This window comes from Oratosquilla oratoria, chromosome 12 (genome assembly GCF_046742065.1).
Source record: "Oratosquilla oratoria isolate Oo_2021 chromosome 12, ASM4674206v1, whole genome shotgun sequence".
NCBI classification, from domain to species: domain Eukaryota; kingdom Metazoa; phylum Arthropoda; class Malacostraca; order Stomatopoda; family Squillidae; genus Oratosquilla; species Oratosquilla oratoria.
Genome location: NC_134788.1, coordinates 41,588,172 through 41,615,826, shown reverse-complemented (window position 1 = coordinate 41,615,826; position 27,655 = coordinate 41,588,172). Strand labels below are relative to the sequence as shown.

The window sequence follows — 27,655 nt, the reverse complement described above, 5'->3', positions numbered from 1 at the left end:
ACCAACACTGGAACAGAGAAGAGAAAGAGGCAAGTTGTTGACCATTTACAGAATTATGAAAGGTATAGAAATTCTTGAAAGAGGCGACTTATTAAAATGGGACAGAAGAAAAACAAGATGCAAAAAGAAGCTAAAGAAGGACAATTACAGAAAAGATTTGAAAAAGAATATCTTTCCACATAGAGTGATTGATGTCTGGAACAAACTAAACGGAGAAACAGTGAGTGCCAAAACTGTACAAGATTTTAAGAATAAACTGGATGCGAAGAGATACGAAAACGGGTCACCACGAGTTTAGCTCTCATCCCGTAAAATACAACTAGGTAAATACATAAGTTGGTTTCACTGCTTGGAGTTTGAGTGCATTTTCAAAGGTTATGAGGACACATATGAACTCCATATGTACAATAAATGCAAATTAATGGGAAAGCAAAATAATTTTTTTTTACCAATAGCACATGAATTTTGTCATTTAAATGTTAGATGCCATGATTACTTTATTCATATGTATCATAGTTATCTCCATATTTTCTATTAAAGTTCTTAAGTTACATTATGTCCAATAGGATGTGAAACTATATTTACACACTGCTTATTTATTATTACTTTTTACATATGAGTGACCATATGTCTTTTGAGACCACTATTTTTTGCAAATGCCGCAACACACAGGTCACACTGGAAGGGCTTCTCTCCAGTGTGGGTCCTCATGTGCCGCTGGAGATGATTATTTTGTGAAAAAGCGGCATTACACAACTCGCACTTGAAAGGTTTCTCTCCTGTGTGAATCCTTGTGTGTAACGTGAGATGACCTTTGTGCGAGAAAGCGGCGCTACACAGTTCACAATGAAACGGCTTCTCTCCAGTATGAATCCTCGTATGTTCATCAAGATGACCTTTTCTTGCAAAAGCAGCTTCACAAATGTCACATTTGAAGGGCTTTTCTCCCGTGTGAATGATTATATGTTTCTTCAGGTTACTTCTACAAGAAAAAGCAGCATCGCACAGCCCACACGAAAAAGGCTTCTCTCCAGTGTGGATCTTCCTATGCTGATTGAGATTGCTTTTATACGTGAAGGCCGCATTGCACAACTCACAGTGAAAAGGCTTCTCTCCTGTGTGGATCAACACATGCTTGTTCAGCTCACCTTTCCGCAAAAAAGCCGAGTTGCAAATCCCACAAGGGAAAGGTTTGACTCCTGTGTGGATCATGATATGTTTATTCAGATCACCTTTGTATGCGAAAGCAGCGTTACATTGCTCGCACTGGAAAGGCTTCTCTCCGCTGTGGATCCTCATATGTTGGTTGAGGTGACTTTTCCGTGAGAAAGCGGCATCGCAAAGCACGCACTGAACTAGCTTCTCTCCAGTGTGACTTCTCATGTGCTGATTGAGATGACTTTTCCGTGAGAATGTAGCGACGCATAACTGGCAATGGAAAGGTTTTTCTCCTGTGTGGACCCCCATATGCTGAATGAGAGTACTTTGATGCGAGAAGATGGCACCGCATAGTTCACACTGAAAAGTCTTTTCTATTGTATGGGTCACTATTTGAGTGACGTTACTTTCGGCCATTATATCTATGTTTACCATCAGCAATGGGTGTTCAAAGTTTTTTCCTGTCCTGCCAAAGGAACAAAAACAAATTTATCATCTACAGTAATAAGAGTATGTACATGTACACACCAATTACCTTCTCCATATAAGGTAGATGGCCATGTCAAAGCATACCTTGACTCTTGCATAAGTAAAATATGTAAAGGGTAAGCCCACAGTCCCCACACTCCATCCCCATTTAGTCGCCATTTCAGACAAGTATGGGAATATGGTATTGGCATTCTTAACATCTTCATACAGACACATAAGTGTTCTAGAAGTGGTAAAGATATTCAAGAGCAGAAACAAGTCCAGTTCACATGACATAGTAAATGAGATATTCAACAAGCCATGGAATCTGGTAGGTAAGGAAAAATTTAAGAATATTTGGATAAGGTGAGATGCAGCTGAGGAAATTTGGAAAAAAAAAAAAAAATCAACACAATTTGTGCTTTGTATAGATTTGTTTTCAACTAGTTTGTGGGTACTTGGCTCAAGTGTTTTTCTACCAATCACATCACATTTTTTACAGCATAGTCCATTATTTCGTAAGTCACCAAATATGTACAAGTACCCAATGACAGTAATTCCCACAATCACCTCAGTTCTTTTATTTATAAAATTGTTGTAAAGGTAGGAATTCATTGTAATTAACAAATATACAAGCAAACATTACAAATATTTTTAAAACAAACAATTGGACAGATATAAGTTTACTTACATTAAATAAATATACCACATTCATTCTTCATGGAATGAGTATTTCTAGGATTTTCAGGTGTATTTCATTCCCAGACATTTTCTTACGATTCTCTGAAAGTAGCTGGTCACTATGTAACTATCCAACTATACTTGATATCACTCCTCCATAGCTTTAACATCTTGATAGGATCTTGCACCTTGCTCATCACTATGACACCTAGATCTTCAGGAAATTGATCAAAATGACTGTTGAGAAATTGAACCTTAATTCTCATGCTGCAACCCAGGTTATGACAATGCTGAGGCAATGTTTCAATAAGTTTGGTAGTTTCTGGCCTTCTTGTTTCCAAGGAAAGCTTTCACAACCACAAAGGCCATGCACTTAAGCCATCATCCATGGAGTTTGTGATTTGTGGATCTCCCATCAGTTTTCAACTTTTAGGTCCATCAAATGAACAAGTTTAATCTTTTTATAACTAAAGGTTTTCAAATGTGTGTGTACTGAAAAAAAAAAAAAAAATCTTTTGTTCTGAGCTTTAATATACCACTGCATTGGATTCAGTTTGATAAGATGGATAGATAATTTTTTCTGATGTGTGTGGCTATTTACCATGGTTACTGTATAAATTTTATGCAGTCATACAGTATTCATTTATGATTAAAAAAAGAATGCTAACTACTTTTTGTTTCCACTATCCTTCATTTCTCTTACTTTGCTTAATTTCTCCTTTATCTCCAATATCAATTTACCTTTTCACTGCTATATTTTCACCAACAACAGAAGTGCTGATTATATGAAGAGAGAGAGAGAGAGAGAGAAGTGGTTAGTCTCTCATATTTCTCCAACAATTATGTTCTCACCTGCCAGTTCATCTGAATCCATTATTGTCCTTAGTTCTACTGTCATAAAGGCACAAGAAACATGAACATGCCATGTATTCTCCTTGCTCATCAAGTCAAATGCGAGTCATTTCTAGATCCACAGGACCTACAAGTACCTGAAGGTAGTCCTGTAAGACAGATATTACAGAGGAACATCTTTCTGTCACCCATCCTCAAAACCTATCAACACCTACATCCATTATAGTTTTTTTTATTCATTAATTATGATTTTTTTCGCATCCGACCTAGATATGGACCAAAAGGTCTCCTGTCGGCATGCTCCGCCTTTGTAATCCTTTGTACATCCCTCCGGAAGTGGGGGTGATCCTCTGCATCAATCTGTATTTCCTTCACCTTTTCACACACAAATTCAGAAAACTCAAAACTGCTTCCCTCCCCCTTTTCCTATTAATTAGTAACATAAAAGGTCCCACACTTACACAACAACGGAAAAAAAGTCCAAATTTTCTTCCTGGAGGGACCCATAGACATCTGTCAGCCACTGTGATAATGCAGGTTTACAGTCAGTAATCTTGAGCACTTGGAAAGAGTAGATAATTTCTCAACTCTTAATGGACTCGTATTTTCAAGACAACATACATCTTAAAGCCAAGAAAAAAGGAAGGATGTTACTTAATAGCCCAATGATTCTTTTACCAGTTATCCTTATCTGTATCCAATCATGACTAACCTAATCTCCTTGTGGATCCCCTTCCCAATCTTCCTTCACTACACCACCTTACCTAACTTTCAAAATAGATGTGGGCATTTCCCCCTCCTCCCAACTTAATAGGTTCTACAATCAAATTAACTTCACTAAGCTGTTGACACGTAATGACAAATTGTAACAACCTTTTCATTACAATAAATCGCTACAATTTATCGTAGCGTGTAAACCTTGCTTAAGAAGTGACGACTGTGACGTCAGGCTTCTACAGTGTGTTCGAGCTATTTCCCCGGGATTTTTTTTACCCCAGTATTCATTTCCATTGGTCTTGGAACTGAAATAGCGGGGAAACATTGTACGGACTTGGCCCAAGTCGTCAGGTTGGACGATTAGGTCCAAACTTGCCCCAGAGTGGACCCAAGGGCGTGTGCGTGGGGTCCAGGTAAATTTGAGGCTCCAGGTCGATTCTTGCCTTTCCGCCTTTGGCCTTGGATCTCTGGGTGAGATGGTGGTCAAATTGGAGAAAGTGGAGAAAAAAAAAAAAAAAAAAAACTTACGCCAGAAGTCGTGCACAAGAAACTGCGAGGTTCATGCGAAGCGTGACCGGACGTTTTGTCGGCAGACAATTCGTCGCCGGACAATTCGTCAACAGACATTTCGTCGAACAGACATATCGTCGTCGGACGATTCGTCGAAAGGATGTTTCGTCGAACAGCCTTTTCGTCGAAAGAGTGTTAAACAGGCAACCAGGTATTTATGTAACTATAGGCTCGTACGCGACGAACCAACCGTTCGGCAAAAATGTGGTATATAAAGGTGTCCGTTGACGAATTGTCCGTCGACGAATTGTCCGGGCACCTATGGGAGGAACCTGGACTCATGGATTGTAGGACAACTGGTCCCCGGTCAACTGGTCCCCGGTCAACTGGTCCCCTAGGGCAAGTGGTCCCCGAATGACAAGCTGGGTGGTCAACTCGTCCTCAAAATAAATTGTCTAAAAACTGTCCAAATGTGTTCTCTATTGTTCGTATACATGTTTTTTTATGCTTTAGTGGTTTTTAACTTTATTTTTTATGTTACTAAACATAAGATGATTTAATAAAGTGTTGTACATAATATATTATGGTATTTTGCTTCTTGCTATTTTGAGTAATATATACCTGTGTATTATTTAATAGTGTTGTACGTAATATGTTGTGGTATTTTTATTCTTGCTAAATATCTCAAAACTATTGTTTAAATAAAAAAAAAAATGAAAAAAATTGGGGACGAGATATACTATTTTTTGGGACCAGTTGTCCTAGGGGTACAGATTTGGGGACCAGTTGACCGTACACGGGACTCATGAAGCTCTGGATGGGTTTTTGTCATTTCGCCTCTGGTACCCGCACCTTTGCCCTGAGTAGTGTCCAAGTCCAATTAACAGGAGGACATCGTGGCCCTGAATCCAGAGTGGCCAAAATGTCCCCCAAATTTTTGTTTCCTGCGTCTAGTTCACCGAAAATCACTAACCAAACCGAGGACTGATCAATCAGTATATTGGTGATTCTTTGGAGGGTGGAAATCCTATGTATTTGGTGAGGCATACAGGTGTAAAAAGGCTTAGGAGGGGGAAAAGAATGAGTAACTTGTTTACTATAGCTTGTGTATGGGTAAGGAATAGAGAATGTGGTTTGAGGTGAAATTGGGTTGAACCGGAGTTACCTACTGTAACGTTGAGAGAAATTCGCTAGTAACGGCGACATCAACCCGATAATTTTTATGACAGTCGCATGCAAGATTCGAACCCACTGCTTTCGGCCACCCGTAAGATCACCTTCACAGAGCTTTAACCCACTACACCAACGGAGACTGTAAAAGCCTTGAAAGCTGGAATCGAACTGATTCCCGAGGATAGGAAAGACCACTAATCTGCGACCCCACTTCCTGTTTTACACAAGGCCCAAGCCCACCAGGATTTGGGGTCGCAGATTAGTGATCTTTCCTATCCTCGGGAATCAGTTCGATTCCAGTTTTCAAGGCCTTTACAGTCTCTGTTGGTGTAGTGGGTTAAGGCTCAGTGAAGTTTATCTTACGGGTGGCCGAAATCAGTGGGTTCGAATCCTGCATGCGACTGTCATAAAAATTATCGGACCTACTGTAATGTATTGTTGTACAAAATGCATATGAGCGGGGTTTGTTGCTAGCGACAACAGAGGAAAGTTAGGATCATGTCAGTTGCTGTTTACAGATGACACTGCAATTGTAGCAGAATTGGAGGATAGATTGAAGCAGTTAGTGGCTGAGTCTGGAAGGTTATGTGAAACAATAAGCTCATACTGGGGTACTGACTGCATGGTAACATGTAGTCAATATTTTAGTACTGTGCTGGGGAGCCCCTGCAGAATAGAAGTACACATTAATCTATCTTAGGGCGACAAAGGTGAACTCATTGATACCTACCCACCTTACATGGGTACATATAGAAAATTATGGGAAAGGTGGAGGGGGAAACACGGGTCTTTATCTGAATATCGAGTTTATTCCTGACCGGTTTCGCTTACAATAGCTTCTTCAGAGGCTATTGTAAGCGAAACCGGTCAGGAATAAACTCGATATTCAGATAAAGACCCGTGTTTCCCCCTCCACCTTTCCCATAATTTGTCCCAATGTCTCTACATATAGAAAATTATATAAATGTAAGGGGAAAAAATACTGGGCACTTGTACCGTTCATCTGAGTAGATAAATAGCTATACTGAGCTTAGGATGTTACTGATGGTAAAATATATGTAGATTACAAAGGAAGAGCATACTAACAGGAGACCTTTTGGCCCATGTAGATTAGATGCTAAAAATAGATAAACAAAGAAATGATTAAACAAGTGAACCAAACAGTTGGCAGACATTAGACTTACAACATATTGCTTAGGTGTTTATTTCTATCTATATACCAAAGGCTTTTCCTCCCCTTACTTGGGAAATAGCCAAGTCAAAAGGAATATAACCACTCCTATCCACCATTCTTTCCCCCCTCTCACCTGACCTCACCCTATATCATGCCCACTGCCCTGGGTCAAAAGCAATGTAGCAATACATGGCAAATCCACAGCAAGGCTGCTTCACATAATTGGTGACCCATCCTTTCCATCCATTCATGCACAGAAAAAGATAGGGAGAAATCCCTTTGGGCTGAGTCAAATTATCATTCACACATAACCATCCCCTAACCCACCCCCTTCCTTGCATCACTGTATCGTCTATACACATTCTCCATTCACTCCTATCTTCTGCCTCCTCCCTTTCTTGCTCAACAGACATTCCCCTCTTGCCCAATGCCCTTTTCATCCCATCCATTTCATACTCGATCATCCCCTCAAGTTCACTCCCCCCCCACCTTTGCCTTCCACACCTCTTTTATTAGTCATTCCTCACTCATTATTTCCATGTGTCCGAACCATCTTTCATCTGCAGGGAGTTTATTCCACCCATCGATTGATTACAAGTTGGCAAAGTTGTCTCTACCCATTACATCCTGACAGCTTGAGACAACTTGTCTGATTCATATTCAGTTTGTAAATTTTAATCACTTTTGTTGCCAATTCTCCTTATAATCTTGAAATTCTGTTTCAAGTCACACCCGTGTATATTTGTTTATATATATATATATATATATATATATATATATATATATATATATATATATATATATGTATATATATATATATATATATATATATATATATATATATATATATATTTTGTTTTTTTTTTTGGGGGGGGAATAGGCTAATATGTTCTAGGTGTTTTTCATGACTTTTGATCTTTGGAATCAGTTATGTGGGTCACAGCTGTAATTTTTCCAATCTGTCATTCATTATTGCGATTTGGCTAACATACGTACTCAGCATATTCCAAATGTGGATGGACTAATGATGTATATAGTTGGTTAAAGACAGCCTTTTGAGATCAAAAGCTTGTGCAATCTTACTGCTTTCTCTAAGGCAGAAATACATTGGTTAGATGATTTGAGGTTGTTACTGATAGTTGCACCATCTGGTTAGATGATTTGAGATTGTTACTGATAGTTGCACCATCTCGTTAGATGACTTGAGGTTGTTACTGATAGTTGCACTAATATATTTACATAAATTTCATCTCAGCTTATCACAGGTTTCACTTAAGGCTTCAGTTTGAAGTGTTTCATTTGTAAATACAGAACTGTTTAAGATATCACACATACCTTCATTTAAATATTCATGTTCAACATTGACAGACAGTGGGCTAATGTAATTCCTAATAACTTCATTTCTAATTGAACTATAAAATTTTGGGCGATTTTAATTTTTTTTTTTTAGATTTATCAGCAATATCAATTTTGTACTGTTGGTTTGTTTTCCCGATTATCTTTTTTAAATACCTTTGCATTATCACTCAACTCTGATAGTCATTAGGTGAGTCAGAACACTTATATTTTCTCTTTTTATTCCTTGCTTATCAAACCATTTCGAGTGAGTCTGATTTGGGAGAAGTCTTTCCTTGGATGGGATGCAAGGGTATGAATCATCTCGGTAAGTGTATTTTGAAATATTTCCCACACCTGATCTACAGGTCTTTCATCTAACTTTTGTCTCCATGTCTATAAACTGAAACTCTTGGTGTAGTCCCATGAACTGAGCTCTTTTGAATTCAGATAATTTAGATATACAGTCGCTCCTCAACTTACGTTTTAGTTACGTTCCGAACGGCCGAACGTAACGTGAAAATGAACGTAAGTTTTTACTGTACGTTCCAGTAATATATGACCGTTCATACTGTACTATACATCCATAAATTCTATTACCGTATCTTATAAAACACCCCTAAACCATTAATTATAAACATAACATTGTAAAGTAATAACATTAATTTCAAATGAATTAAATTCAAGCAACATCAAATTAGATGGTGGAGGAGAAGGAGGAGGAGGAGGCAAGGCACGTTCAGTCTGTCGTTTATGCCTTGTTTATGCGTAAGTATCGTTTGAACGTCTCGTACTACGGAGAGCGCGCTAAACTAAAAAAATCACTATTTTTTTTTCTTTTTACAATTTACAGTCAGTTTAAACGTAAAATCGAAAAAAAAAACGTAAAACGAATGAACGTAAGTAGAGCAGTCGATTCCAAAACATTTTGAAGCTTGAATTGAACTAGTGACTGCTGCCTGCAATGTTCTCAATTTTGCACCAATTATCATGAGGGGGAGTGGGTGGGGTGAGGAAGTATGTATGAGAAAAATATTGACGCAGCCCGAAGGGATTTCTCCCCGTCTTCTCCTTTTCTGCATGGGGGGACGGAGAGGGGGGGGGGGGTCGCTGAATGTATGAAGTGGCCTTGCTGTGGATGTGATGCATCTTGTGACACTGTTTCTGACCCAGGGCAGTGGACAAGATGCAGGGATGACCCGTCATCCAGGAGGTGCCAAGATGAGAGGGAAGGAGGAGGGTTGAGGGGAGTGGAATATATAGGAAATGGAATGGGTGGGAGCGGTTTCTATGCCTTTTCCTTTTTGGCTACCCCCCGTGTAGGGGGAAAAAGCCTTTGGTATATGTATGTATCATGCTTTTACATGTGATCAGAAATATGCTTCCATGTCTTGTGGGCTCTTTTATGTGCTGAACTATGTAATTGTCACCAAGAAACTCTATCAAATGACTATCTATATTGCTACATTCAAAGGTCATCCAGTCAATGTCAGTAAAATTGAAATCACCCATCATTGGCACATCTCAATACTAAAGCTAGATAGTACTTGAAACAGCAGGTTGTCATCTGCTAATGATAGTTTTTCACATTTAAATGAAATATAATTTGGGTATTCACATAATGTGCATTACTTGGAAGAGAATAAAATATTAAATCCTAAACAACTTGGCTTTAGAAGTGGAAGATCGTGTACCACAAACTTAATATGTTTTTACTCGAGATTAATTGAGATAATACAAGAAAGGGATGGCTGGGCAGATTGGGCCTTCTTGGACTTGCAGAAGGCTTTTGACAAAGTATCACATAAAAAGTTAATAAGAAAAATTGAAATAATAGGAATATAAGGAAAGCTACTGGAATGGATGAAGGATTTCTTAAATGGGAGAAAAATGAGTGGTACTTAGAGGCAAAAATTCAAACTGGGAAGATGTGAAGAGTGGCGTCCCGCAAGGCTCTGTATTGGCTCCTTTAATGTTTGACATATATATAAACGATATGGATGAGGGTGAATTGTTACATGAACTTCTTTGCTGATGATGCCAAATTGCTCAAGAGAGTAAGCACAGAAGAAGATTGCAGATCGCTACAAGAAGACCTGGACAAAATATGGGAATGGAGTTAGATGTGAAATGAACTTTAACATTAAGAAATGTAGCATAATGGAATTTGGAAACAGCTAAAATTGGGGCAATATAAAATTGGAAACAAGTAAAAATATTGATTCAGAAAGGGACCTAGGAGTAATTATATCAAGTGACTTGACACCTGATAAACATATCAATAAATTATTTAGAGAGACTTTCAACTTATTAAGATCAATGAAAGTGGCCTTTGACTACATGAAGAACATAAGAATGAAAGAGACTGCAACAGGCCATAAGGCCTACACTAGGCAGCTCAGTATCCATCACCACCTGTCATCCCCATCCATAAAGTTGTCTAATCGTTTCTTAAAACAACCGATAGTTTCAGTGCTTACTACATGGTTACTAAGTTTATTCCATTCGTCGACCACCCTATTAGTAAACCAATTCTTGCCAATTTCCTTCTTAAATCTAAATTTGTCCAGTTTATAACCATTACTGTGAGTCCTGCCCTGTTGTTTTAATATGATGACCTTGTTTGCATCACCCTTGTTAAGGCATTTGATTCACTTGAACACATCTATTAGATCACCCTGCACTCTGCGTCTTTCCAGAGAGTGTAAGTTAAGGTGCCTAAGCCTCTCTCCGTAAGGCAAATTTCTGAGTCATTCTTCTCTGTACTGATTCTAGTGGATTGATGTCCATTCTGTAGGACGGAGACCAAAACCGTACCGCATAGTCAAGGATGGGTCTAACTATCGCTAGTTTGATGATTACCTCTGCACTTCTATTCATTATCATCCTAGCAATGAAACCTAATGCTTTGTTAGCTTTATTTCTGGCACTAATGCACTGTTTCCTGGATTTAAGTTCCGGACTCACTAGAACTCCCAAGTCTCTCTCGCACTCACTTTTCTCTGAAAGCGTGTTTCTAAGCTGTATCTATTTTCAGGGTTGTGTAGCCCTATGTTTAACATGCTACACTTAGAGCCATTGAAGTTCATTTGCCATTTCACCAACCATTTGAACAATTTGTTAAGATCATCCTGCAGAATATCTACATCGTCTCCTGACCTAATTAGGCATCCTATTTTAGTGTCATCCGCAAACTTACTAACATCACTATTTATCCCATCATTTTAGTTGTTTATGTACATAATGAACAAAGGACCCAAAACTGAGCCCTGGGAGACCCCACTAGTAACATTGCCTCACCTGGATTTTACTCCATTTATGGTGACCCACTGTTTTCTGTTACTAATCCAAGCTCTAATCCATTCTAACACTTTTCCTCCAATGCCATGGGGTTTGATGTTATTTAGTAGTCTCTGGTGTGGCACCTTGTCAAATGCTTTGCTAAAGTCTAGGTAAATAACATCACAATTATCATTGTTATCTGACCCCTTATATACTTTAGTGTAAAAGGATAGAAGATTAGTCACACATGACTTACCCTTGGAGAAACCATGCTGTGTATCACAAATGAAATTGTCTTTCAATGTGTTCTCTGAATCTATTTACTATTACTGATTCAAGCATTTTCCCTATAACTGATGTCAAACTGATTGGCCTGTAGTTGCATAGAGATGATCTATCTCCCTTCTTAAAAACAGGAACAACATTTGCCTGCCTCCAAGCAATAGGCACAAAACCAGTGTCTACCAGTAAAGAAAATAATGGTTACACTAATAAGACCTAAACTAGAGTATGCTGTGACACTATGGGCACCTAGCACAAAAAAGAAAAAAAAAGAAAAAAAAAAAAAGAAAAAAAAAAGAGCAGCAACAAAAATGGCACCTACACTATCAAACTTGACATATGAACAAAGATTGGAGAAATTACATCTATCAACACTGGAACAGAGAAGAGAAAGAGGCAAGTTGTTGACCATTTACAGAATTATGAAAGGTATAGAAATTCTTGAAAGAGGCGACTTATTAAAATGGGACAGAAGAGAAACAAGAGGTCACGAAAAGAAGCTAAAGAAGGACAATTACAGAAAAGATTTGAAAAAGAATAGCTTTCCACATAGAGTGATTGATATCTGGAACAAACTAAACGGAGAAACAGTGAGTGCCGAAACTATACAAGATTGTAAGAATAAACTGGATGCGGAGAGATACGAAAACGGGTCACCACGAGTTTAGCTCTCATCCCGTAAAATACAACTAGGTAAATACATAAGTTGGTTTCACTGCTTGGAGTTTGAGTGCATTTTCAAAGGTTATGAGGACACATATGAACTCCATATGTACAATAAATGCAAATTAATGGGAAAGCAAAATAATTTTTTTTTACCAATAGCACATGAATTTTGTCATTTAAATGTTAGATGCCATGATTACTTTATTCATATGTATCATAGTTATCTCCATATTTTCTATTAAAGTTCTTAAGTTACATTATGTCCAATAGGATGTGAAACTATATTTACACACTGCTTATTTATTATTACTTTTTACATATGAGTGACCATATGTCTTTTGAGACCACTATTTTTTGCAAATGCCGCAACACACAGGTCACACTGGAAGGGCTTCTCTCCAGTGTGGGTCCTCATGTGCCGCTGGAGATGATTATTTTGTGAAAAAGCGGCATTACACAACTCGCACTTGAAAGGTTTCTCTCCTGTGTGAATCCTTGTGTGTAACGTGAGATGACCTTTGTGCGAGAAAGCGGCGCTACACAGTTCACAATGAAACGGCTTCTCTCCAGTATGAATCCTCGTATGTTCATCAAGATGACCTTTTCTTGCAAAAGCAGCTTCACAAATGTCACATTTGAAAGGCTTTTCTCCCGTGTGAATGATTATATGTTTCTTCAGGTTACTTCTACAAGAAAATGCAGCATCGCACAGCCCACACGAAAAAGGCTTCTCTCCAGTGTGGATCTTCCTATGCTGATTGAGATTGCTTTTATACGTGAAGGCCGCATTGCACAACTCACAGTGAAAAGGCTTCTCTCCTGTGTGGATCAACACATGCTTGTTCAGCTCACCTTTCCGCAAAAAAGCCGAGTTGCAAATCCCACAAGGGAAAGGTTTGACTCCTGTGTGGATCATGATATGTTTATTCAGATCACCTTTGTATGCGAAAGCAGCGTTACATTGCTCACACTGGAAAGGCTTCTCTCCGCTGTGGATCCTCATATGTTGGTTGAGATGACTTTTCCGTGAGAAAGCGGCATCGCAAAGCACGCACTGAACTAGCTTCTCTCCAGTGTGACTTCTCATGTGCTGATTGAGATGACTTTTCCGTGAGAATGTAGCGACGCATAACTGGCAATGGAAAGGTTTTTCTCCTGTGTGGACCCCCATATGCTGAATGAGAGTACTTTGATGCGAGAAGATGGCACCGCATAGTTCACACTGAAAAGTCTTTTCTATTGTATGGGTCACTATTTGAGTGACGTTACTTTCGGCCATTATATCTATGTTTACCATCAGCAATGGGTGTTCAAAGTTTTTTCCTGTCCTGCCAAAGGAACAAAAACAAATTTATCATCTACAGTAATAAGAGTATGTACATGTACACACCAATTACCTTCTCCATATAAGGTAGATGGCCATGTCAAAGCATACCTTGACTCTTACATAAGTAAAATATGTAAAGGGTAAGCCCACAGTCCCCACACTCCATCCCCATTTAGTCGCCATTTCAGACAAGTATGGGAATATGGTATTGGCATTCTTAACATCTTCATACAGACACATAAGTGTTCTAGAAGTGGTAAAGATATTCAAGAGCAGAAACAAGTCCAGTTCACATGACATAGTAAATGAGATATTCAACAAGCCATGGAATCTGGTAGGTAAGGAAAAATTGAAGAATATTTGGATAAGGTGAGATGCAGCTGAGGAAATTTGAAAAAAAAAAAAAAAAAAATCAACACAATTTGTGCTTTGTATAGATTTGTTTTCAACTCGTATGTTCATCAAGATGACCTTTTCTTGCAAAAGCAGCTTCACAAATGTCACATTTGAAAGGTTTTTCTCCCGTGTGAATGATTATATGTTTCTTCAGGTTACTTCTACAAGAAAAAGCAGCATCGCACAGCCCACACGAAAAAGGCTTCTCTCCAGTGTGGATCTTCCTATGCTGATTGAGATTGCTTTTATACGTGAAGGCCGCATTGCACAACTCACAGTGAAAAGGCTTCTCTCCTGTGTGGATCAACACATGCTTGTTCAGCTCACCTTTCCGCAAAAAAGCAGAGTTACAAATCCCACAGGGGAAAGGTTTGACTCCTGTGTGGATCATGATATGTTTATTCAGATCACCTTTGTATGCGAAAGCAGCGTTACATTGCTCACACTGGAAAGGCTTCTCTCCGCTGTGGATCCTCATATGTTGGTTGAGGTGACTTTTCCGTGAGAAAGCGGCATCGCAAAGCACGCACTGAACTAGCTTCTCTCCAGTGTGACTTCTCATGTGCTGATTGAGATGACTTTTCCGTGAGAATGTAGCGACGCATAACTGGCAATGGAAAGGTTTTTCTCCTGTGTGGACCCCCATATGCTGAATGAGAGTACTTTGATGCGAGAAGATGGCACCGCATAGTTCACACTGAAAAGTCTTTTCTATTGTATGGGTCACTATTTGAGTGACGTTACTTTCGGCCATTATATCTATGTTTACCATCAGCAATGGGTGTTCAAAGTTTTTTCCTGTCCTGCCAAAGGAACAAAAACAAATTTATCATCTACAGTAATAAGAGTATGTACATGTACATACCAATTACCTTCTCCATATAAGGTAGATGGCTATGTCAAAGCATACCTTGACTCTTGCATAAGTAAAATATGTAAAGGGTAAGCCCACAGTCCCCACACTCCATCCCCATTTAGTCGCCATTTCAGACAAGTATGGGAATATGGTATTGGCATTCTTAACATCTTCATACAGACACATAAGTGTTCTAGAAGTGGTAAAGATATTCAAGAGCAGAAACAAGTCCAGTTCACATGACATAGTAAATGAGATATTCAACAAGCCATGGAATCTGGTAGGTAAGGAAAAATTTAAGAATATTTGGATAAGGTGAGATGCAGCTGAGGAAATTTGAAAAAAAAAAAAAAATCAACACAATTTGTGCTTTGTATAGATTTGTTTTCAACTAGTTTGAGGGTACTTGGCTCAAGTGTTTTTCTACCAATCACATCACATTTTTTACAGCATAGTCCATTATTTTGTAAGTCACCAAATATGTACAAGTACCTAATGACAGTAATTCCCACAATCACCTCAGTTCTTTTATTTATAAAATTGTTGTAAAGGTAGGAATTCATTGTCATTAACAAATATACAAGCAAACACTACAAATATTTTTAAAACAAACAATTGGACAGATATAGGTTTACTTACATTAAATAAATATACCACATTCATTCTTCATGGAATGAGTATTTCTAGGATTTTCAGGTGTATTTCATTCCCAGACATTTTCTTACGATTCTCTGAAAGTAGCTGGTCACTATGTAACTATCCAACTATACTTGATATCACTCCTCCATAGCTTTAACATCTTGATAGGATCTTGCACCTTGCTCATCACTATGACACCTAGATCTTCAGGAAATTGATCAAAATGACTGTTGAGAAATTGAACCTTAATTCTCATGCTGCAACCCAGGTTATGACAATGCTGAGGCAATGTTTCAATAAGTTTGGTAGTTTCTGGCCTTCTTGTTTCCAAGGAAAGCTTTCACAACCACAAAGGCCATGCACTTAAGCCATCATCCATGGAGTTTGTGATTTGTGGATCTCCCATCAGTTTTCAACTTTTAGGTCCATCAAATGAACAAGTTTAATCTTTTTATAACTAAAGGTTTTCAAATGAGTGTGTGTACTGAAAAAAAAAAAATCTTTTGTTCTGAGCTTTAATATACCACTGCATTGGATTCAGTCTGATAAGATGAAGATAGATAATTTTTTCTGATGTGTATGTGGCTATTTACCATGTTTACTGTATAAATTTTATGCAGTCATACAGTATTCATTTATGATTCAAAAAAGAATGCTAACTACTTTTTGTTTCCACTATCCTTCATTTCTCTTACTTTGCTTAATTTCTCCTTTATCTCCAATATCAATTTACCTTTTCACTGCTATATTTTCACCAAAGACAGAAGTGCTGGTTATATGAAGAGAGAGTGAGAAGTGGTTAGTTTATTATATTTCTCCAACAATTATGTTCTCACCTGCCAGTTCATCTGAATCCATTATTGTCCTTAGTTCTACTGTCATAAAGGCACAAGAAACATGAACATGCCATGTATTATCCTTGCTCATCAAGTCAAATGCGGGTCATTTCTAGATCCACAGGACCAACAAGTACCTGAAGGTAGTCCTGTAAGACAGATATTACAGAGGAACATCTTTATGTCACCCATCTTCAAAACCTATCAACACCTACATCCATTATAGTTTTTTTTTATTTATTTATTCATTAATTATGATTTTTTTTTGCATCCGACCTAGATATGGACCAAAAGGTCTCCTGTCGGCATGCTCCGCCTTTGTAATCCTTTGTACATCCCTCCGGACGTGGGGGTGATCCTCGGGATCAATCTGTATTTCCTTCACCTTTTCACACACAAATTCAGAAAACTAAAAACTGCTTCCCTCCCCCTTTTCCTATTAACTGGTAACATAAAAGGTCCCACACTTACACAACAACGAAAAAAAGTCCAAATTTTCTTCCTGGAGGGACCCATAGACATCTGTCAGCCACTGTGATAATGCAGGTTTACAGTCAGTAATCTTGAGCACTTGGAAAGAGTAGATAATTTCTCAACTCTTAATGGACTCGTATTTTCAAGACAACATACATCTTAAAGCCAAGAAAAAAGGAAGGATGTTACTTAATAGCCCAATGATTCTTTTACCAGTTATCCTTATCTGTATCCAATCATAACTAACCTAATCTCCTTGTGGATCCCCTTCCCAATCTTCCTTCACTACACCACCTTACCTAACTTTCAAAATAGATGTGGGCATTTCCCCCTCCTCCCAACTTAATAGGTTCTATAATCAAATTAACTTCACTAAGCTGTTGACACGTAATGACAAATTGTAACAACCTTTTCATTACAATAAATCGCTACAATTTATCGTAGCGTGTAAACCTTGCTTAAGAAGTGACGACTGTGACGTCAGGCTTCTACAGTGTGTTCGAGCTATTTCCCCGGGATTTTTTTTACCCCAGTATTCATTTCCATTGGTCTTGGAACTGAAATAGCGGGGAAATACTGTACGGACCTTGCATAAAGTCGTCAAGTTGGACGATTAGGTCCAAACTTGCCCCAGAGTGGACCCAAGGGCGTGTGCGTGGGGTCCAGGTAAATTTGAGGCTCCAGGTCGATTCTTGCCTTTCCGCCTTTGGCCTTGGATCTCTGGGTGAGATGGTGGTCAAATTGGAGAAAGTGGAGAAAAAAAAAAAATCGTAAGGTCGGTCGATTAGGTCCAAACTTACGCCAGAAGTCGTGCACAAGAAACTGCGAGGTTCATGCGAAGCGTGACCGGACGTTTTGTCGGCGGACAATTTGTCGCCGGACAATTCGTCGAACAGACATATCGTCGTCGGACGATTCGTCGAATGGATGTTTCGTCGAACAGCCTTTTTTGTCGAAAGAGTGTTAAACAGGCAACCAGGTATTTATGTAACTATAGGCTCGTACGCGACGAACCAACCGTTCGGCAAAAATGTGGTATATAAAGGTGTCCGTTGACGAATTGTCCGTCGACGAATTGTCCGGGCACCTATGGGAGGAACCTGGACTCATGGATTGTAGGACAACTGGTCCCCGGTCAACTGGTCCCCGGTCAACTGGTCCCCTAGGGCAAGTGGTCCCCGAATGACAAGCTGGGTGGTCAACTCGTCCTCAAAATAAATTGTCTAAAAACTGTCCAAATGTGTTCTCTATTGTTCGTATACATGTTTTTTTATGCTTTAGTGGTTTTTAACTTTATTTTTTATGTTACTAAACATAAGATGATTTAATAAAGTGTTGTACATAATATATTATGGTATTTTGCTTCTTGCTATTTTGAGTAATATATACCTGTGTATTATTTAATAGTGTTGTACGTAATATGTTGTGGTATTTTTATTCTTGCTAAATATCTCAAAACTATTGTTTAAATAAAAAAAAATGAAAAAAATTGGAGACGAGATATACTATTTTTTGGGGCCAGTTGTCCTAGGGGTACAGATTTGGGGACCAGTTGACCGTTCACGGGACTCATGAGGATCTGGATGGGTTTTTTGTCATTTCGCCTCTGGTACCCGCACCTTTGCCCTGAGTAGTGTCCAAGTCAAATTAACAGGAGGACATCGTGGCCCTGAATCCAGAGTGGCCAAAATGTCCCCCAAATTTTTGTTTCCTGCGTCTAGTTCACCGAAAATCACTAACCAAACCGAGAACTGATCAATCAGTATATTGGTGATTCTTTGGAGGGTGGAAATCCTATGTATTTGGTGAGGCATACAGGTGTAAAAAGGCTTAGGAGGGGGAAAAGAATGAGTAACTTGTTTACTATAGCTTGTGTATGGGTAAGGAATGGAGAATGTGGTTTGAGGTGAAATTGGGTTGAACCGGAGTTACCTACTGTAACGTTGAGAGAAATTCGCTAGTAACGGCGACATCAACCCGATAATTTTTATGACAGTCGCATGCAAGATTCGAACCCACTGCTTTCGGCCACCCGTAAGATCACCTTCACAGAGCTTTAAACCCACTACACCAACGGAGACTGTAAAAGCCTTGAAAGCTGGAATCGAACTGATTCCCGAGGATAGGAAAGACCACTAATCTGCGACCCCACTTCCTGTTTTACACAAGGCCCAAGCCCACCAGGATTTGGGGTCGCAGATTAGTGATCTTTCCTATCCTCGGGAATCAGTTCGATTCCAGTTTTCAAGGCCTTTACAGTCTCTGTTGGTGTAGTGGGTTAAGGCTCAGTGAAGTTTATCTTACGGGTGGCCGAAATCAGTGGGTTCGAATCCTGCATGCGACTGTCATAAAAATTATCGGACCTACTGTAATGTATTGTTGTACAAAATGCATATGAGCGGGGTTTGTTGCTAGCAACAACAGAGGAAAGTTAGGATCATGTCAGTTGCTGTTTACAGATGACACTGCAATTGTAGCAGAATTGGAGGATAGATTGAAGCAGTTAGTGGCTGAGTCCGGAAGGTTATGTGAAACAACAATAAGCTCATACTGGGGTACTGACTGCATGGTAACATGTAGTCAATATTTTAGTACTGTGCTGGGGAGCCCCTGCAGAATAGAAGTACACATTAATCTATCTTAGGGCGACAAAGGTGAACTCATTGATACCTACCCACCTTACATGGGTACATATAGAAAATTATGGGAAAGGTGGAGGGGGAAACACGGGTCTTTATCTGAATATCGAGTTTATTCCTGACCGGTTTCGCTTACAATAGCTTCTTCAGAGGCTATTGTAAGCGAAACCGGTCAGGAATAAACTCGATATTCAGATAAAGACCCGTGTTTCCCCCTCCACCTTTCCCATAATTTGTCCCAATGTCTCTACATATAGAAAATTATATAAATGTAAGGGGAAAAAATACTGGGCACTTGTACCGTTCATCTGAGTAGATAAATAGCTATACTGAGCTTAGGATGTTACTGATGGTAAAATATATGTAGATTACAAAGGAAGAGCATACTAACAGGAGACCTTTTGGCCCATGTAGATTAGATGCTAAAAATAGATAAACAAAGAAATGATTAAACAAGTGAACCAAACAGTTGGCAGACATTAGACTTACAACATATTGCTTAGGTGTTTATTTCTATCTATATACCAAAGGCTTTTCCTCCCCTTACTTGGGAAATAGCCAAGTCAAAAGGAATATAACCACTCCTATCCACCATTCTTTCCCCCCTCTCACCTTGTATACGCCCATACACTTGTAAGTATCAGTCAGTCATATGACCCACACACTCCTCCATCTCAACTACCCCAACCACATTCAGCCGGCCGACAATAAGGCGCCAAAGACATCCTGTTCATTTCGCTGACCAATCTGCTGACAAGCACTTCCTGCCGCGCCACCAGTCACCATCGACACACGAACACACGCGATCACACCAATAACCACACAGTAATAAACACATTATTACGTATACTGACGAACCTCCCCTGGATATATATTATAGTCTGGCTGTCAGACTAAATTATAAACTAATTATGTAAATTAAAATAAGATGTGACGAACTAAACCCAGCTCACATAAACAAGTCAGTTTATACGAGCGTGGCACCTCACAAAAGGAGTTTCCGGCCTTCTTAAGATGATGCACGGAGCTCGGAGAGGAGTCGGTCGATAACTTACAATGTGTACTGTAGTGATAAGGAACATGTGAGACATTATTATTAAATATAAACATTCCTGTGTAGTGACAATAAGTGATTAAAATAGAACTAAGGTGACATATAGTGTTTGATATATTCGCCTACACATCTGGATAGGGACGGGACCACGTACGGACACATAAGAAATGGTGGCAGCAAACGTCCTACCCACACCTCTGAAGAAAACCGCCTGTCTCTGAAGAAAACCGCCTGTCTCTGAAGAAAACCGCCTGTCTCTGAAGAAAACCGCCTGTCTCTGAAGAAAACCGCCTGTCTCTGAAGAAAACCGCCTGTCTCTGAAGAAAACCGCCTGTCTCTGAAGAAAACCGCCTGTCTCTGAAGAAAACACCTCCTCGCACCTACCGCACCCTACACGACGGCCCGGGCAAACCCACTCCACACCAACCGTTCCCTCCCAGAAGCAACACCTACCTATTTTAATCATTCCGTCACCCAGTGCATATAAGTACGATTATCGCCGCCGACTCAACTATAATTACCAGCCTCTAAATAAGGTAACCCATCCAACACCTTTTCAAATACGTAATAGTATCATTACTACTATTACCTTACCTATCCATTCAAACCATCCCTGATACTCGCATTTTTTTTTTCTATGCGAACATCATTCAACGAGTCATCGTTTGAGGACAAACCTCATCCGCTCACCCCCCACCACTCATCCGAGTGTCGCGTTCCACCGAGAACCACAACATCAGCAAATTTCCCAGCTGCACGTCATAATACCAATCGCTTCAAGCACGATATTAAGGTAACCTATACGCCCTTAGATACCCACGTGCTCAACGCACGTACACCTTAGCCATACAACGATTATGTAATCTCGCACTTATATTAGCATATTGTCATTTAGAAGTTTTTTTCTCTCCAAAAATTATCATTAAGTAATACTCTTTAATCTGCCAATTACAAATATACATATATATTCAACAGTTAATATTATTACATAATATGATATTCATATGCATTCTTCTAGTTAAGTAATTCTTGTTTAAACAAATAGCTCTTATATGTTTAAAATTCAATATTTACATAGAACTTATACATTTTTATCAATGTAACCTATTTTACTGCTGTAAATTTTTTTTATGACATTTTATTACTATTTTATGTATATACATATTTTTATGATTTTTGTAATCCCATTACACTATAACCGTTGACATACTATATCCCCCTTCCCATATCTAAGCATAACATATTACCCTTAGTTACTATATACCTATTATTCATATTTTAACAGCTCCTTTTTTCTTAGATTACAAATCAAAACTAACTATTAACTAATACATGACTTAACAACATGGCCTTTGCCACCAGATCAAAACTAAAACAAAGCTTACATAGCGTCTTCTCAAAGTCTAGAGAAGAAAAACACCAAAATGACATATCCAGTGACAAAGAGGAAATACACACAGAAGACTTAATTGGCAATGACAAAACTAATCCTAATGCAGATACCCCAATAACTCCCCTTTATGAGAACGATGTCTTACCTTTTTTCAACCAGCTTTCTCAAGTAGACACCTCCAACCCATCTCAACCACAACAACCCACCCAACCAACTCCTCATGTTGCTCCTCCTAATACCATGCCCTTCAACCAGCTTCCTCAAGTAGACCCCTTTCACCCCTCACAATCACAACCACCCATTCCTCCCATCCAACCAAATATGCAAACAAAACCTCCTATAAACCATAATCCATCCAACCCCCATATCCCAACACATAATAACCCCCCTCCCATTCAGCAACAGTACCAAACCTTCCCCTTTCCTTCCCCCCATACCCCACCTGTTCAAACCCACTCCACACCATACCACCAACAGCCACCTAACCCTAGGGGGAGAGCGATATGTATACGCCCATACACTTGTAAGTATCAGTCAGTCATATGACCCACACACTCCTCCATCTCAACTACCCCAACCACATTCAGCCGGCCGACAATAAGGCGCCAAAGACATCCTGTTCATTTCGCTGACCAATCTGCTGACAAGCACTTCCTGCCGCGCCACCAGTCACCATCAACACACGAACACACGCGATCACACCAATAACCACACAGTAATAAACACATTATTACGTATACTGACGAACCTCCCCTGGATATATATTATAGTCTGGCTGTCAGACTAAATTATAAACTAATTATGTAAATTAAAATAAGATGTGACGAACTAAACCCAGCTCACATAAACAAGTCAGATTATACGAGCGTGGCACCTCACAAAAGGAGTTTCCGGCCTTCTTAAGATGATGCACGGAGCTCGGAGAGGAGTCGGTCGATAACTTACAATGTGTACTGTAGTGATAAGGAACATGTGAGACATTATTATTAAATATAAACATTCCTGTGTAGTGACAATAAGTGATTAAAATAGAACTAAGGTGACATATAGTGTTTGATATATTCGCCTACACATCTGGATAGGGACGGGACCACGTACGGACACACACCTGACCTCACCCTATATCATGCCCACTGCCCTGGGTCAAAAGCAATGTAGCAATACATGGCAAATTCACAGCAAGGCTGCTTCACATAATTGGTGACCCATCCTTTCCATCCATCCATAGAAAAAGATAGGGAGAAATCCCTTTGGGCTGTGTCAAATTATTTATCATTCACACTTAACCATTCTCTAACCCACCCCCTTCCTTGCATCACTGTATCGTCTATACACATTCTCCATTCACTCCTATCTTCTGCCTCCTCCCTTTCTTGCTCAACAGACATTCCCCTCTTGCTCAATGCTCTTTTCTCCCCATTCATTTCATACTCGATCATCCCCTCAAGTTCACTCCCCCCACCTTTGCCTTCCACACCTCTTTTATTCGTTATTCTTCACTCATTATTTCCATGTGTCCGAACCATCCCAGTTCTCTTTCATCTGCAGGGAGTTTATTCCACCCATCGATTACAAGTTGGCAAAGTTGTCTCTACCCATTACATCCTGACAGCTTGAGACAATTTGTCTGATTCATATTCAGTTTGTAAATTTTAATCACTTTTGTTGCAAATTCTCTTTATAATCTTGAAATCCTGTATCAAGTCACACCCGAGTCTATTTTTTTCTATCTTTTTGTTTTTTGTTTTTTTAGGGAAAATAGGTTAATATGTTTTATGTGTTTTTCATGACTTTTGATCTTTGGAATCAGTTATGTGGGTTACAGCTGTATTTTTTCCAATCTGTCACTCTTTATTGAGATTTGGCTAACATACAGACTCAGCATATTCCAAATGTGGATGGACTAATGATGTATATAGTTGGTTAAAGACAGCCTTTTGAGATCAAAAGATTGTGCAACCTTACTGCTTTCTCTAAGGCAGAAATACATTGGTTAGATGATTTGAGGTTGTTACTGATAGTTGCACCATCTGGTTAGATGACTTGAGGTTGTTACTGATAATTGCACCATCTGGTTAGATGACTTGAGGTTGTTACTGATAGTTGCACTAATATATTTACATAAGTTTCATCTCAGCTTATCACAGGTTTCACTTAAGGCTTTAGTTTGAAGTGTTTCATTTGTAAATACAGAACTGTTTAATATATCACACATACCTTCATTTAAATATTCATGTTCAACATTGACAGACATTAGTGGGCTAATGTAATTCCTAATAACTTCATTTCTAATTGAACTATAAAATTTTGGGCGATTTTTTTTTTAGATTTATCAGCAATATTAATTTTGTACTGTTGGTTTGTTTTCCCGATTATCTTTTTTAAATACCTTTGCATCACTCAACTCTGATAGTCATTAGGTAAGTCAGAACACTTATATTTTCTCTTTTTATTCCTTGCTTATCAAACCATTTCGAGTGAGTCTGATTTGGGAGAAGTCTTTCCTTGGATGGGATAAAAAGGTATGAATCATCTCGGTAAGTGTATTTTGAAATATTTCCCACACCTGATCCACAGGTCTTTCATCTAACTTTTGTCTCCATGTCTATAAACTGAAACTCTTGGTGTAGTCCCATGAACTGAGCTCTTTTGAATTCAGATATTTTAGATATACAGTCGCTCCTCAACTTACGTTTTAGTTACGTTCCGAACGGCCGAACGTAACGTGAAAATGAACGTAAGTTTTTACTGTACGTTCCAGTAATATATGACCGTTCATACTGTACTATACATCCATAAATTCTATTACCGTATCTTATAAAACACTCCTAAACCATTAATTATAAACATAACATTGTAAAGTAATAACATTAATTTCAAATGAATTAAATTCAAGCAACATCAAATTAGATGGTGGAGGAGAAGGAGGAGGAGGAGGCAAGGCACGTTCAGTCTGTCGTTTATGCGTAAGTATCGTTTGAACGTCTCGTACTACGGAGAGCGCGCTAAACTAAAAAAATCACTATTTTTTTTTCTTTTTACAATTTACAGTCAGTTTAAACGTAAAATCGAAAAAAAAAAAAAACGTAAAACGAATGAACGTAAGTAGAGGAGCAGTCGATTCCAAAACATTTTGAAGCTTGAATTGAACTAGTGACTGCTGCCTGCAATGTTCTCAATTTTGCACCAATTATCATGAGGGGGAGTGGGTGGGGTGAGGAAGTATGAGAAAAATATTGACGCAGCCCGAAGGGATTTCTCCCCGTCTTCTCCTTTTCTGCATGGGGGGACGGAGAGGGGGGGTCGCCGAATGTATGAAGTGGCCTTGCTGTGGATGTGATGTGTCATGCGACACTGCTTCTGACCCAGGGCAGTGGACAAGATGCAGGGATGACCCGTCATCCAGGAGGTGTCAAGATGAGAGGGAAGGAGGAGGGTTGAGGAGAGTGGAATATATAGGAAATGTAATGGGTGGGAGTGGTTTCTATGCCTTTTCCTTTTTGGCTACCCCCCCGTGTAGGGGGAAAATAGCCTTTTGTATATGTATCATGCTTTTACATGTGATCAGAAATATGCTTCCATGTCTTGTGGGCTCTTTTATGTGCTGAACTATGTAATTGTCACCAAGAAACTCTATCAAATGACTATCTATATTGCTACATTCAAAGGTCATCCAGTCAATGTCAGTAAAATTGAAATCACCCATCATTGGCACGTCTCGATACCAAAACTAGATGATACTTGAAACAGCAGGTTGTCATCTGCTAATGATAGTTTTTCACATTTAAATGAAATATAAATTGGGTATTCACATAATGTACATTACTTGGAAAAGAATAAAATATTAAATCCTAAACAATTTGGCTTAAGAAATGGAAGATCGTGTACCACAAACTTAATATGTTTTTACTCGAGATTAATTGAGATAATACAAGAAAGGGATGGCTGGGCAGATTGCGCCTTCTTGGACTTGCAGAAGACTTTTGACAAAGTACCACATAAAAAGTTAATAAGAAAAATTGAATAGGAGGAATACAAGGAAAGCTACTGGAATGGATGAAGGATTTCTTAAGTGGGAGAAAAATGAGAGTGGAACTCAAGAGGCAAAAATTCGAACTGGGAAGATGTGAAGAGTGGCATCCCGCAAGGCTCTGTATTGGCTCCTTTAATGTTTGACATATATATAAACGATATGGATGAGGGTGAATTGTTACATGAACTTCTTTGCTGATGATGCCAAATTGCTCAAGAGAGTAAGCACAGAAGAAGATTGCAGATCGCTACAAGAAGACCTGGACAAAATATGGGAATGGAGTTAGATGTGAAATGAACTTTAACATTAAGAAATGTAGCATAATGGAATTTGGAAAAAGCTAAAATTGGGGCAATATAAAATTGGAAACAAGTAAAAATATTGATTCAGAAAGGGACCTAGGAGTGATTATATCAAGTGACTTGACACCTGATAAACATATCAATAAATTATTTAGAGAGACTTTCAACTTATTAAGATCAATGAAAGTGGCCTTTGACTACATGAAGAACATAAGAATGAAAGAGACTGCAACAGGCCATAAGGCCTACACTAGGCAGCTCCGTATCCATCACCACCTGTCATCCCCATCCATAAAGTTGTCTAATCGTTTCTTAAAACAACCGATAGTTTCAGCGCCTACTACATGGTTACTAAGTTTATTCCATTCGTCGACCACCCTATTAGTAAACCAATTCTTGCCTATTTCCTTCTTAAATCTAAATTTGTCCAGTTTATAACCATTACTGTGAGTCCTGCCCTGTTGTTTTAATATGATGACCTTGTTTGCATCACCCTTGTTAAGGCATTTGATTCACTTGAACACATCTATCAGATCACCCCGCACTCTGCGTCTTTCCAGAGAGTGTAAGTTAAGGTGCCTAAGCCTCTCTCCGTAAGGCAAATTTACGAGTCATTCTTCTCTGTACTGATTCTAGTGGATTGATGTCCGTTCTGTAGGACGGAGACCAAAACCGTACCGCATAGTCAAGGATGGGTCTAACTATCGCTAGTTTGATGATTACCTCTGCACTTCTATTCATTATCATCCTAGCAATGAAACCTAATGCTTTGTTAGCTTTATTTCTGGCACTAATGCACTGTTTCCTGGATTTAAGTTCCGGACTCACTAGAACTCCCAAGTCTCTCTCGCACTCACTTTTCTCTGAAAGCGTGTTTCTAAGCTGTATCTATTTTCAGGGTTGTGTAGCCCTATGTTTAACATGCTACACTTAGAGCCATTGAAGTTCATTTGCCATTTCACCAACCATTTGAACAATTTGTTAAGATCATCCTGCAGAATCTCTACATCGTCTCCTGACCTAATCATCCTATTTTAGTGCCATCCGCAAACTTACTAACATCACTATTTATCCCATCATTTTAGTTGTTTATGTACATAATGAACAAAGGACCCAAAACTGAGCCCTGGGAGACCCCACTAGTAACATTGCCCCACCTGGATTTTACTCCATTTATGGTGACCCACTGTTTTCTGTTACTAATCCAAGCTCTAATCCATTCTAACACTTTTCCTTCAATGCCATGGGGTTTGATGTTATTTAGTAGTCTCTGGTGTGGCACCTTGTCAAATGCTTTGCTAAAGTCTAGGTAAATAACATCACAATTATCATTGTTATCTGACCCCTTATATACTTTAGTGTAAAAGGATAGAAGATTAGTCACACATGACTTACCCTTGGAGAAACC

General features: G+C 39.0%; 4 protein-coding genes across 5 annotated transcripts in view; 1 reads left to right on the top strand and 3 right to left on the bottom strand.

Moving 5' to 3' along the window:
- Positions 1–27,655, top strand: part of LOC143031538 (uncharacterized) — a 485,407-nt gene that overhangs the window by 115,282 nt on the left and 342,470 nt on the right. The window lies entirely within an intron of this gene.
- Positions 592–3,372, bottom strand: LOC143030712 (uncharacterized). Of its 2 annotated transcripts, none has more exons than XM_076193901.1 (2): positions 3,160–3,372; positions 592–1,624 (listed from the first exon to the last, which is right to left on the bottom strand). In XM_076193901.1, the coding sequence occupies exon 2, from the start codon at positions 1,591–1,593 to the stop codon at positions 610–612; it is 984 nt and encodes a 327-aa protein (XP_076050016.1). In that variant the 5' UTR covers positions 1,594–1,624; positions 3,160–3,372; the 3' UTR covers positions 592–609. The 2 variants fall into 2 exon arrangements, with proteins under 2 accessions (XP_076050016.1, XP_076050015.1); XM_076193900.1 differs by lacking the exon at positions 3,160–3,372 and adding an exon at positions 2,318–3,152.
- LOC143031534 (uncharacterized) lies at positions 12,587–13,693 on the bottom strand. Its single transcript, XM_076195500.1, has one exon. The coding sequence runs from the start codon at positions 13,593–13,595 to the stop codon at positions 12,612–12,614; it is 984 nt and encodes a 327-aa protein (XP_076051615.1). The 5' UTR covers positions 13,596–13,693; the 3' UTR covers positions 12,587–12,611.
- LOC143032056 (uncharacterized) overlaps positions 14,071–27,655 on the bottom strand; it is a 44,012-nt gene continuing 30,427 nt past the window's right edge. Inside the window, exons 7-8 of the mRNA XM_076196523.1 lie at positions 14,894–15,070; positions 14,071–14,824 (exon numbers count right to left, since the gene is read on the bottom strand). Of these exons, the coding sequence (XP_076052638.1) occupies positions 14,071–14,824; positions 14,894–15,070 (931 nt within the window). The remainder of the gene's footprint in view (positions 14,825–14,893; positions 15,071–27,655) is intronic.

What these genes read in the sequence shown, in the direction of transcription:
- LOC143031534 (XM_076195500.1), bottom strand. Translation starts at nt 13,595, where the DNA reads ATGGTAAACATAGATATAATGGCCGAAAGTAACGTCACTCAAATAGTG.
- LOC143030712 (XM_076193900.1), bottom strand. Translation starts at nt 2,337, where the DNA reads ATGTGGTATATTTATTTAAT. An exon ending in ATGTGGTATATTTATTTAAT is followed by an intron (nt 1,625 to 2,317) that starts GTAAGTAAACTT and finishes TTCCTTTGGCAG; the next exon opens with GACAGGAAAAAACTTTGAAC.